The sequence below is a fragment of the Pagrus major genome, chromosome 10 (genome assembly GCF_040436345.1).
Source record: "Pagrus major chromosome 10, Pma_NU_1.0".
In the NCBI taxonomy this organism is placed as follows: Eukaryota; Metazoa; Chordata; class Actinopteri; order Spariformes; family Sparidae; genus Pagrus; species Pagrus major.
The window spans coordinates 332457-345736 of NC_133224.1; the positions used below are offsets into that span (position 1 = coordinate 332457).

Genomic DNA, 13280 nt, shown 5'->3' on the forward strand with positions numbered 1-13280 from the left:
CGGTAAAACCAACGAAGAAGAGGGGGAGGACTATTTAACGCAGTTGGCTTGACCGTAATGGCTGGCCTCATCGTCGAGCTCAAGCCCTGTGTGTGTGTGTGTGAGACGTGATGCCAGGCTATAGAAGATGGTTAGTTGCATGCAAAGACTCTGAGTCTGTGTGAAGCATCATTCAATTAATGTCAAATTAGCCGTGTAGCAAAGCGAACTACCAATAACCTGACCTGAGATCACAATAAAACTCAAACAGTGGACACACATAAATTGAACACATGTGCATTACATCAACCAGAGTTTAAAGTCCTGTGCTTAGCCGTGCTATGCTATGCTATCTAAGCCCAGTTCAACGTTACCAGTCTTTGAAGAAAAGGTGCTGGTGGTTGCAGGAGAACGTTGGGGTTCCAGTGTTGAATGCTGTTCTTGCTGTGCAACGACTGATGAAAGTCGGCAGATGGAGGAACCTGGTCGCTCCTTTCCTTTGCAGGGATAGCAGCTCGGTGCTAACTGGCTTGGTGTTCCTCAGATTGTGAAGTTAGCTGGCAAGCTTTGTGTCGCAGCTGCTGGTGCTAACTGATCAGGAACACTGGCAGGACCTTGTGTCCCTGCGTGAGGAGAAGTTCTTTGGGCCTAATGCAAATGCAGCTTGCAGCTCTCTGCAGCTGTTAGGCCCAGAAGAAGAGATCTTGAGGGCAGGCAGCCCCGTGGGGGGAGATGGAGAGGAGCCCTTGAGGATAAGAAGTCGAAGGAGTGGAGGGCGTTGACTTGAGAAGAGAGAGAACAAGGAAGGCGCTGGAGTTGTGACTATCTGATCAGAGGGGGGTCCGTCACCCTGACCAATAGTAGCTCACAGCTGAATTTTGCACCTAGGTGTGAAGAATGGGGAATTCTGGGACACTGAGTTCAGTTCTGAGTCCACCTTGAAATCAACAATGAATGACTTCATCTGCGGGTCCCAACAAATACAATGTGGAGAGTCTAGAAGAACCGCGCATTACATTTTATCCCCATCCAGGTCAGCTGGGGGCTAAACTGTAAGTTAGCCGACTCGGTCGGTGGCAGTCTCGAATGCGCACGCTCTTTGACACCCCAGCTGGAGTCAGGTCACCGCCACCGCCACGTCTCGTTTGATTCCCCTGGTCTGCATGTCGAAGTGTCCTCGAGCAAGATACTGACTCCCAAACTGCTCCTGATGTGCTGCTCGGCACCTTGCATGGCAGCCACCACCATCGGTGTATGAATGTGTGAATCACTGTAAGTCGCTGTGGACAAAAGCGTCTGATAAATGTCCTAAATGTAAATGTAATGAGCTCCTTAACTGAGTTCCTGTATGTTGGTTCTCACAGCACGTTATAACGTATACAACATATATTCATACTCTGCAGAGAGAAGTTGAACTGTCATGTCTGTGTGCTGATTGGCTCACAGAAGAGACAGGTACTACATGTTAATGTTCGTACCTGTGGTGGCGGAGGGTTTCTGAAGATACTGAACAATATGAGGAGGATCTGCATCTTGTACCTTTCATAATAAAAGCCCTTAACATACGGGCTGTGTAACAGTTCAGGGGAAGCTTGATATCACTTCTACAAACTTTTATGAATATCCACATTTCTGTGTATATTCTCACAGTTGGGCTCACACAGACCGCAGGTTGTCCTCATATTTAATACATGTTAGTCGCTAAAATACCATAAAATACCTGCTAGATATTTCTGTGGGATCGTTTGTCTCGTGTTCGGCGGATGAAGTTCCGATCTTTCTTCTGTCCAACGCAGTTTGGGTCGGTTCCGGTCAACAGTTGAGACGATCGGTCACGCTGAGTGTTGGCTGCACGCAGCTACGAACAGCCACGAGGACGCAGAGTCAAAATAACCCGGTAACAACCAGCGGTTTGTTTTTGTTTGTTTTACCGGACATATGGCGCTTCAAGTAGGTGTTCATGGATAGCGCCGTCCGTTATTGTGAGATAAATTTACGAAGTTAGCGTTTGTGTCTTTGTGTCTTTATGTTTATATTTTATTGTTGTCATCAAATGTAAATGTATACATCTTCACAATGACAGTTTTGTTGTGGGCACGTAAGCGGACACCTCTGTAGCGGGGTCCTGAACCGCGGAGGAACCCGGAAGTGAAGGTAAACACCGCTGCTGCTTCGTAAAATGTCTCATAAAACTCCGTTAGAGACAGAATTCGCGATGTTTAAACGTAGTTTGATGTATTATAACAGAAATTATACTTGTGTGGGAAAAGTGTTCGGGTTAAAGGAGGTTTTAACAGAGTAACGGGCAATTTGTTGACCGTTTATCAGCCGCCTGAATCGACCAGACAACCAGACTCCATTTGAGAAAACTGTCATTTAACACCGAATTCAACACTTGACACCTAAATAAACAGACACGAGATGGAGAAAACTGTCGAGGCTTTTCAGACCCAAGAGGAACTACTCTTTAATTCGGCTCACATCTGAATCACCCAGTGCTTACTGATAGTTATTGATTTATTGATTTTAGACAGACTATTGATGACGTGCGGTTAGAAAGTGTCGGTGGTGTTTTGTTGATGATCTGTCGGTAAAATGGTGATGACGACTGTGTGTGTGTGTGTGTGTGCATGTGTGTGTGTGTGTGTGTGTGTGTGTGTGTTTCAGATGACGGTCCATAACCTGTACATATTCGACCGTAATGGCAGCTGCCTGTATTATAACGAGTGGAACCGCAGGAAGCAGGCGGGGATCTCTAAGGATGAGGTGAGAGGACAACAGCTCTGAACAAAACACCGTCACGTCAAACGTCCCTCAGTCTGTGGACGGTCACTGTCTCTGTGTCTCTGCAGGAGTATAAGCTGATGTTCGGGATGCTCTTCTCCATCCGATCATTCGTCAGTAAGATGTCTCCTCTGGACATGTATCCTTCACACCTGTCTGCCTGAAGTATTCAGATCCTTTACCACAGTATAAGTACTAACACCACGCTGTAAAAGTACTTAATTATAAGGACAAGTCCTAATTCATAACAAAACATATTTTATATTTTAAAGATAATGTATTGAAGTAAAAAGTTCAGTAGTTACCTCTACTACCTTCACCTCCTGAGTAATCTGATTACAGTGTCCAGCTCTCAGTCTGTCTGAGTGACCAGCTGTGATGTGATGTCACTTCCTGCTCTGTATGAAACAAACCCGTCCATCACTGACAAACAGACTCCATGTTTCTGCTCAAAGACAGAAAGAAGTTCATGTAGAACATTTGCTGAATTTACAAGAAGGAACAAATAAGTCAGAATCAGTCAGAGACAGAGTTTCACACAGTTTATAAAGTGTCTCCAACTCAACAACTCACTAAACTGACACATTTGTTAAGGGAGTCTGGTGATGTTGTGGTGTTGGATCAGTTGGCACAGACAGTGTGTCACAGACATCGGCAGGTTAACAGACGTTTCATCTACGTCACAGTGAAGCACCTGGAGATCAGACGCAGTGTTGTTGTGTCTTCTTCGTGTCGTCTCCCCGAGGACGTCAGTTGAGAAGGCGTCCTTCAGTGTGGTCACCACCTCTGAAAGTGGTGACTGATAGGATCATTTAGGATGGATGTTGATAACCAGTCCAGGACTTTTTAGTTTCGTTCCACTGCTGTCTGTCTGTCTGTCTGTCTCACTGTCCGCCTGTCTGTGGTCCTTAGCAGCCTGTGTGTCCTCAGGAAGGACGGCTTCTTGTCCTTTCAGACCAGCAAGTACCGTCTTCATTACTACGAGACTCCCAGTGGACTGAAGTTTGTCATGAACACAGACCTGTCTGTCTCCAACGCCAGAGAGACACTGCAGCACATCTACAGCAACGTAAGACACACACACACACACACACACACACACACACACACACACACACACACGTGTGTTCACAATGTGAACTCAGACAGAACCTGAGGAAACATCGAAATCTATTCTGATGATCAGCTCATTAAACGTCTGTCTCTCTGTCTGTCTCTCTCTCTGTCTCTCTCTCTCTCTCTGTCTGTCTGCCTGTCTCTCTCTGTGTCTGTCTGCCTGTCTCTCTCTCTGTCTCTCTCTCTCTCTGTCTGTCTGCCTGTCTCTCTCTCTGTCTCTCTCTCTCTGTCTGTCTGCCTGTCTCTCTCTCAGCTGTATGTGGAGTACATCGTGAAGAACCCGCTCTGTGTCTCTGCTCACAGTTTGGACAGTGAACTGTTCAGCAGCCGACTGGACGCCTTCATCAGAGCTCTGCCCTACTTCAGCCCACGAGCTGCTTAACACACACACACACACACACACACACACACACACACACACACACACACAGTTTTTTTTGTATTTATTCCAAACACGAAGATGTCTTTGTGTTTTGTACGTTGGCTCTGTAAAACGCTTCCTGTGTTGAATTAAACGGCTCTGAACGTGAAACATTCGGTGTCTGGATGGATTTAATGTATTGATCAGAGGTCTGAATGAAGTCATTAATATATGAATATAACAATCATGGTGTCAGAAGAGGGTTAATGGACTCAGTCAGCCTCTCAGAGTTCCAGTCTGGAGTTCTGTTCTCTGTTAACGGTTCCCACACAGGCCACCAGGTGGCGCACACCTCAGACCCCTGAGAGGCTGCAGGAGACATCGTGCAGGCGAGGTGAAGCCGTCCTGCAGCTTTCTGCCTCCTCGTCTCCACAGAGGGCAGCAGGATTCGTGAACACACACCTACCAACACAAACACACACCAACACAAACACACACCTCTGACTGAGAGGAACGTCTTCAGAGAACAGTTCTCCGCCCGAGACTCAAACTGATGAACATCAATAACTTCAAGCAGACGTTCCTCTGATGTTAGCTCGTTGGTTGATGAAGACAGCAGAAGATTTCTCACACTCAGCTGAGGCCATTAATCATGTGCACACACACACTCTGGTGTGACGTCAATGCTGATTGGCCGTAACAGTTTGGGGGGAGACAGCCTGTTGCCTGGAGACGAGCAGCAGCCGTGAGAAGTTAAACTGAAGCTGGACGTCAAAATACAACCAGCGAGAAATGAACCCAACGTTAATCTTCATCAGACGAGTCTCTGCTGGTCGACACCGACTGAACCTTCAGCCTCCGTCAGCTGCTGCTGTTGCTTTGGCTCTGTTGTTCTGGATGAGGCTGATGTGTAGTCATCCTGTGTGCTCTCAGCCCCCAGAGTGCACTGGGGCACAGCAGCAGGTGGAGCAGGTGGAGCGACACCTCAGGTTCACGATAGTGATAAACTACCAAAACAAGAGCAGAGTCAAATTAACAAACAGCGGCTGACTGACTCTAGAAACTACAGTACCCATGAGCCTCAGCAGGCTAAAAGCTGTCACAGCCAGAGATAGTCAGAACAAAACATGAACCACAGCTGCTGACTCGATCCAGAACTGGTCCAAATCTGGTCCAATGTGGGCTCAAGCTGTTCTGAACCTGGTCCTTGCAGTTGCATTGATCCAAGTCTGGTCTGGAACTGGTTGGAAGCTGAGACTGGTCGGTAAATGATCCAAAACTGGATCATAATAATTCAGAACTGCTCCAGGAGTGTTTCTAAAACGATCTGACATGGGTCCAAACCACAGACTGAGCACTACAACGATTTATGTAACTGGTTTGTGAAGATCTGGTTCCTCTCAGGGTCCATGGAAACCCTCAAGACTCCCCAGAACCTCACCAGGGACCTTTAGAACCCCTCAAGGACACTTAGAACTTTCTAGAACTCCCACATGAACTGATCCAGGATCCTCCTGGTGTCACTCAAGGTGTCCTGGAACTGATGGTTCTGGTTCAACCTGGTGTGTGAGGTCTCATGTGTGAGTGTGTGTCGCTGTGGGGGGGCAAGAATGTTGTGTGCGTCACAACTCACACACACACACACACACACACACACACACACACACACACACACACACGGATAACAACCTGTGTTTTTGTGATCAGTGACCTCTTTCTCTCTAATAAGGTGATTGATGAGCCATTCTTCCTGTGTGTGTGTGTGTGTGTGTGTGTGTGTGTGTGTTTGTGTGTGTGTGTTTGTGTGTGTGTTTTATGTGCGTGGTTGATGACGTCAGAGGCTGAATGGGGGGCGTGGTTTTGTCTGACTTGGGACAAAGACAGCGGGGGGTCATTAAACACACACACACACACACACACACACACACCTATCCTTCGGATGATGTGAACTTCTGTAGCCCCGCCCCCTTCCACAGGAAATAGTTTGTAACAAGGACCCAGTCACCACGGTGACAGTTTACGAGGGGGCGGGATGACCGAGGTCAGAGGTCATGAGGGTCTGAGAGAGAGAGACAGAGAGAGAGAGAGAGACAGAAAGAGAGAGACAGACAGAGAGAGACAGAAAAGAGAGAGAGACAGAAAGAGAGAGACAGAAAGAGAGACAGGAAAGAGAGAGAGACAGAAAGAGAGAGACAGACAGAGAGAGAGACACAGAAAGAGAGAGACAGAAAGAGAGACAGGAAAGAGAGAGAGACAGAGAGAGAGAGACAGAAAGAGAGAGAGACAGGAAAGAGAGAGAGACAGAGAGACAGAGAGAGAGAGAGAGACAGAGACAGAGAGACAGAGAGAGAGACTTATCCACACTGAAACTAATAATCAGAGACACGCAGATGCAGCAGCAGCATGTTGGAGTCCGTACAGAGCTGTAGTCTGTAGTCCTGAAACCAGAAATCAGTTAGCATGTTAGCATGTTAGCACTTCCTGTCCCTCGTCTCAAAGTCTGAGTCTGTTGATGTGTTTCCAGTTAAATGAGTGAAATAAGGTGTGTTACAGGCTGAACATTTAAATCCATCATTAAATGTCCACAGTTTAATTATGAAGCTCTTCATGTGTTAAAAACAGTTAGCGGTTGCTAACAAGTGTCTGAATGAGACTACAGAGGTTGTCGGGGACATTAAACGTCCTCACAGCGAACACGGAGACTCATCTGCTCACTAGTCCGTCTTTACAGGCCACTTTAGTTACACACTGTTCTCACTCTGACTTTACAACTCGTACATTGATCAGTTTATAGAAAACCTGGATAGTAATTGTGCAGTAAGACGCTCAGTGGTGGAGACGTTTCAGTCATGTGACCGTGATGTCGTCTGTTTGTAGCCTAGCATCAGCTTTTTACTGCTGCACATTTAATTTACCTTCAAACATCAGAGTGGAGTTCATCTGTGGAGATTATATGGTGAACAGAACCTGGACGGATCAGAACCTTCACATTATTTTGTGCTTTAATCTAAAATACAGTTCAATAATCCCACAGAGGAACCAGAGAGATGCTAACTGCAGTTAGCTGCAGACACACATCATCAGTACACCACTGAAGACTTAGAGGAGCTGACAAGTGGAGCAGACCTCAGGTGTTCAGCAGGTGGAGCAGACCACAGGTGTTCAGCAGGTGGAGCAGACCTCAGGTGTTCAGCAGGTGGAGCAGACCTCAGGTGTTCAGCAGGTGGAGCAGACCACAGGTGTTCAGCAGGTGGAGCAGACCTCAGGTGTTCAGCAGGTGGAGCAGACCACAGGTGTTCAGCAGGTGGAGCAGACCTCAGGTGTTCAGCAGGTGGAGCAGACCACAGGTGTTCAGCAGGTGGAGCAGACCTCAGGTGTTCAGCAGGTGGAGCAGAGCTCAGGTGTTCAGCAGGTGGAGCAGAGCTCTCTTTATCTTGGTCGATGTGGACCAGTGATATCATCGATCAGTCAGATCCAAACTGAAATGAACTGAACTGATGAGGTTCTGGTGAGCTGATCTTTCAGGCTGTGTAAGCAGCTAAACACTAATGGTCCTGGAACATCTTCAAGGACCCCCTCAGTACACCTCAGGGACCAACTGTTCCTCCTCAGGACCTTATAACCCCTCCCAGATCCCAGGCACCTACTCAACAACCACTGAAGCCTTGTCTCTGACTCCAAGATCCTACTCAAGGACTCCTGGAACGTCTTCAGAAAGTAACTCAAGGACCTCTGACTCAAGGACTTGCTGCACTGAACCCTGGAAGTTCTTAGTTGAACCTGGGAACCTCTAACTCCTAGAACATTGTACCCTTCAAAGACTCTATGATGCTCTTCAATGATGCCTGGAGCCTTGTTAAGACTTCCAGGAACTGCTTCATGTTCCTCTGGTTCCTCTTTAAGAACTCCAGGATCCCCCTCAAGGACCCCGTCAGCAGGCCAACTTAAACCTCCTCTGTCACTTCCAATACCTTGTCAAGAACCCTCTGAACATCACCAAGGACTATTTCAGCATCATCAGCACTCATAAGAAGCACTGTGGGACCCCTGAAGGCCCCGGAAACTCCTCAAGGACCATTTTAACCTTCTCACATGCATCTGATACCTGTAAACCCTGAGGAACTGCAGGACCTCCTCAAGGACCACCTGCGTCTCCACACTGATCATGGATACCCCTCACGGTATCCTTGAACGTCCTCGAGGACCATCTGATCCTCTCACAGAGGCCTGAACCTTCTCAGGACCTTGTAACCCCTCCAGGATTCCAGGCACCTCGTCCCAATTAAAAACAGATTTTTTATTTGTGAATGAAGTTTGTTTTTTTCATTGAGCTTTACGTCTGATTGGTGGATATTTTGGTCTCTTTCTTCCTCCATGTTTCAGTGTTTTCACACACACACACACACACACACTCTGTTCTTCGATCTCGTGTGTGTGTGTGTGTGTGTGTGTGTGACCCGTCGTCGGGGTAACAGTGGTGAGAATGTGTGACATCACAGACCTGAGTCGTATTTAGTCCTCCATCGGTCGTCTTCACACAGATCAGCGACCCGTCCTGACACTGAGACAGGACAGACACAAACACACCAAACTCCATTCAAAAAAGCATGAAATCTTGGTAGTCCTTTACGACACCATCTGAGACCAATAATCAACCGTTCTTATTGGAGAAAAACATTTTGGACGACAAACTTTTGGGCAGGTTGACTCATCGATCGACGACCAGCAGAATCTTCTGGAGTTTGTTGGGATTTTTGTTTTAATTTTTTGATTTTTGTTGGAATATTTTCTTCATCTTTCTGTCTCTGTAAGTTCTGCTGATTTACTGTCCTGTTACTTTTATTCTTACTTCACGTGTGTTTAATTCCGCTGCTAGAGGATCAATAAAGTTTTAGATTATTTCATCTGATCTGACTTCATCATAATCTAATGCAATCTAAATAAAACATAATCTAATCCAATTATTATTATATATAATTTAATCGTACTTAATCCATTCTAATTTTTTTACTTCAGAATCAATGGAACTGAATCAGACATTTATAAATTACATTAAAACTAATAAAAGTTCAAGTTTGTTGTCCAACAAGCAGAAATGTCTTCAACAGCAGCAGCTTTGTTCCAGATTGTAAAAGAGATGAAGAAAAGAGGCTGTTCACACCTGGTGTCAGCATCCGTCCTGAGTAATCTGATTACAGTGTTCAGCTCTCAGTCTGTCTGAGTGACCACAGTGATGTGATGTCACTTCCTGCTGTATATGAAACAAACCCGTCCATCACTGAGACAAACAGACTCCATGTTTCTACTCAAAGACAGAAAGAAGTTCATGTAGAACATTTGCTGAATTCACAAGAAGGAACAAATAAGTCAGAATCAGTCAGAGACAGAGTTTCACACAGTTTATAAAGTGTCTCCAACTCAACAACTCACTAAACTGACACATTTGTTAAGGGAGTCTGGGGACAAAGAAGTCGCCTATACTGGTTACTGTTCAGTGTATCTGTAAAATGTGACATGTTCAGCGTCAATAAAATGTTTCTTCTTTCATAAATTGAGTGTAAATGGTGAAATCAGTGTAAACAGTGTGTTCAAACAGCTGCTAAATGTTGGCAGGTCAGACTTTAGCACTTTAGACACAGAAGCAGACAGGCTGGTGCAGCCATGCTGCCACAAACTGACACTTTTTACAAGGAAACACACAACTTACTGTTTTCATTTAATGCTGAATTTACAAGAAGGAGACAATGATTCAGAGTCTGTCAGAGACAGAGTTTCACTACGTTATAAAGTTTGTTTTAACTCAACAACTCTTAAATCACTACATTTGTTAAGGGAGTCTGGTGATGTTGTGGTTACCAGTTCAATGGTTGGAGGACGTCAGTTGAGTAGGTGCTCCTTCAATGTGATCTGCACCCCTTCAGCCAATAAGAAAGCAGGATAATCTGTTGCCATGGTGATGGATTATTAACCCAACTCTCTGATTTTAGAAGATGGCTGCTTCCTCCTCCTCACTCCTTCCTCTCCTCCTCCTCTTCCTCACCGTCACCGTGGAGTCAAGACCTTCACCTCAACGAGATGATGCACAGGTCTGTGGAGACATCATCTTCATCACCATCATCATCACCATCATCATCATCATGTGATTTTTGTCTGAAGCACTACGTTGTTCGTCACTGACATGTTTAACGTCACGAATGCACCGGACACAGTCGTAACAGCAGAGAAAACAACCCGCTGTGAGAGAAGCGTCTGTAAAACGCTGGATAAATTCTTTTGAGCGTCTCAACCCCCGAGACATGACTCGTTTCACCGTCAGAATTTGAGCCATTCGGTCCAGTAACATTTGGAAAGTCTAGAAGAGCCGCATGATCAAATTATTTTATCCCCCTTCACGTTAGCCAGGCACTAAACCGGAAGTTAGCCGGCTCGATGCAGATATTTTCACAGCTTTTGGGCTTCAGATCACCACTGAGCAGCTTTCATAGGAATGAGCAGGGCTCCACCTCCAACACTGTGTCCAGTCATAAAACGTCCTTAATAGACTGCTCTGGAAATTCCTTTTTTATTTACGCACCACCCCCCGATGTGAGAACATGTCATCACTTCACGCGGCACAATTTAGCGTGTTCAATTGACCCGGGTGCAAAAGCCTGACCGAGCAGGTTTAAGTTGACCAGTGGAAAAGACGTATTAATGTGGTATTTTGAAACATGTTTAAAACTTGATTACCAGCTACTCACCATGAAGCGTTGTCAGTCAGCCGTTAATATTTTAGCACGATCATTAGCTCACTTGGTCCGACTGTGCGTTGAATCACGGACCGCAGGCGGACTCAGGTGTGACGTGAAGTCTTTTGCTGACATTTGAACCCGTCTGTCTTCAGGTGTTTCGCTCTCTGTTCGGCTCTCGTCTCTCTTCCCTCATCTTGGCCCCGCCCTCTGATGACATCACAGAGGGCTCAGCTGGACGCCCCGCCTCGTCCTCGTCTCCCTCCGGGGGGCTGGTTGCCAGTCGCGGTGCTGCGAGGGGATTGGCCGGCAGACAGGAAGCGGTCCCACAGTTCTTCCTGGACTTCCTCCAGCGACAGTCCAAGATGAAGAGGCGGAGCAGGAAGTCCATGTTCGGAGGGAGAGGGTGCTTCGGGATGAAGATGGACCGCATTGGCTCCATCAGCGGGCTGGGCTGTTAGAGACGTGTTGCCATGGGTAGTTACCCTCTGCGATGACGACCCAGACTTAGCTCTGATGACTCCTCTAACCTTTGTGATGTCACAGCAGGTGACCCCAGGCTGACCCTGCATGACCTCTGACCCCCGGGAACACGCCCGTCAGTCAGTCGGACTCCATGTTGGAACGTTACTAACTAAAGGACTAATGTAAAGGAGACGTGCACCTGTAGCCAGGTAGACCTCAGAGGAGACGTCTTCTACTTACTCTGGAATCCTACTAATGACCTCTGACCCCTGACCCCTGACCCCTGGCTCCTACACAGCCAGCAGAGCACTGTGTGTGTGTGTGTGTGTGACGACCATGTGTTAAACATGCAGACGTGTGTGTGTGTGTGAGACGACCATGTGTTAAACATGCAGACGTGTGTGTGTGTGTGTGTGTGACTGCAGGATGTAATAAAATGAAGAGAAACTCTTCCTGGTTCGTGCTGGTTTATTTTCTCACTAATCATCATTTTCATATTAAAGTCTGTGACACATTAACTCACCACTAAGGGTTTAATACTGACTTTCTATGGACGGTGACGTCATTTTACCGCGTCACCGTGAGGACAAAAAATTACAACTGTTTATTTTGTTATTATTCATCTGATGTTGTTTGTTTACACACATGAAAACAACACACTTTAATAAACACAACAACCCTCAGAGAGGTGATTATTGAAGCAACTCCAGCTCATACGCCCACGTTCAAGTTCACCCAAACAGGACAAGTTCATTAGCATTTTAGCTTCTAGCTCAGCAGACGAGCTGTATGATGGCTGAGCCTGACTTTATATCATCGGGAGGAGATGATGACTGAGCCTGACTTTATATCATCAGGAGGAGATGATGACTGAGCCTGACTTTATATCATCTGGAGGAGATGATGGCTGAGCCTGACTTTATATCATCAGGAGGAGATGATGACTGAGCCTGACTTTATATCATCAGGAGGAGATGATGGCTGAGCCTGACTTTATATCATCAGGAGGAGATGATGACTGAGCCTGACTTTATATCATCAGGAGGAGATGATGGCTGAGCCTGACTTTATATCATCAGGAGGAGATGATGGCTGAGCCTGACTTTATATCATCAGGAGGAGATGATGACTGAGCCTGACTTTATATCATCAGGAGGAGATGATGACTGAGCCTGACTTTATATCATCAGGAGGAGATGATGGCTGAGCCTGACTTTATATCATCAGGAGGAGATGATGGCTGAGCCTGACTTTATATCATCAGGAGGAGATGATGACTGAGCCTGACTTTATATCATCAGGAGGAGATGATGGCTGAGCCTGACTTTATATCATCAGGAGGAGATGATGGCTGAGCCTGACTTTATATCATCAGGAGGAGATGATGACTGAGCCTGACTTTATATCATCAGGAGGAGATGATGGCTGAGCCTGACTTTATATCATCAGGAGGAGATGATGACTGAGCCTGACTTTATATCATCAGGAGGAGATGATGGCTGAGCCTGACTTTATATCATCAGGAGGAGATGATGGCTGAGCCTGACTTTATATCATCAGGAGGAGATGATGGCTGAGCCTGACTTTATATCATCAGGAGGAGATGATGGCTGAGCCTGACTTTATATCATCAGGAGGAGATGATGACTGAGCCTGACTTTATATCATCAGGAGGAGATGATGGCTGAGCCTGACTTTATATCATCAGGAGGAGATGATGGCTGAGCCTGACTTTATATCATCAGGAGGAGATGATGGCTGAGCCTGACTTTATATCATCAGGAGGAGATGATGGCTGAGCCTGACTTTATATCATCAGGAGGAGATGATGACTGAGCCTGACTTTA

At 46.3% G+C, this 13280-nt stretch overlaps 2 protein-coding genes across 2 annotated transcripts; both read left to right on the top strand.

The window, feature by feature from the left end:
* The first annotated feature begins 1815 nt into the window (after positions 1-1815).
* Positions 1816-4411, top strand: trappc1 (trafficking protein particle complex subunit 1). The gene is made up of 6 exons (XM_073474895.1): positions 1816-1876; positions 2063-2133; positions 2647-2745; positions 2832-2902; positions 3694-3832; positions 4133-4411. Exons 3-6 carry the CDS (start codon positions 2647-2649, stop codon positions 4259-4261), a joined length of 438 nt encoding a protein of 145 aa, XP_073330996.1. The 5' UTR covers positions 1816-1876; positions 2063-2133; the 3' UTR covers positions 4262-4411.
* Positions 4412-10230: 5819 nt separating this feature from the next.
* On the top strand, positions 10231-11429 carry nppcl2 (natriuretic peptide C-like 2). Its single transcript, XM_073474896.1, has 2 exons — positions 10231-10326; positions 11124-11429. Exons 1-2 carry the CDS (start codon positions 10231-10233, stop codon positions 11427-11429), a joined length of 402 nt encoding a protein of 133 aa, XP_073330997.1.
* The last annotated feature ends 1851 nt before the right edge of the window (positions 11430-13280 follow it).

Excerpts from the sequence above, each read along its gene's own strand:
- trappc1 (XM_073474895.1), top strand. The coding sequence starts at position 2,647 with ATGACGGTCCATAACCTGTACATATTCGACCGTAATGGCAGCTGCCTG. Across the intron at positions 2,746-2,831 it reads CGGGGATCTCTAAGGATGAG|GAGTATAAGCTGATGTTCGG; the intron begins GTGAGAGGACAA and ends GTGTCTCTGCAG. Across the intron at positions 2,903-3,693 it reads AAGATGTCTCCTCTGGACAT|GAAGGACGGCTTCTTGTCCT; the intron begins GTATCCTTCACA and ends GTGTGTCCTCAG.
- nppcl2 (XM_073474896.1), top strand. The coding sequence starts at position 10,231 with ATGGCTGCTTCCTCCTCCTCACTCCTTCCTCTCCTCCTCCTCTTCCTC. Across the intron at positions 10,327-11,123 it reads CTCAACGAGATGATGCACAG|GTGTTTCGCTCTCTGTTCGG; the intron begins GTCTGTGGAGAC and ends GTCTGTCTTCAG.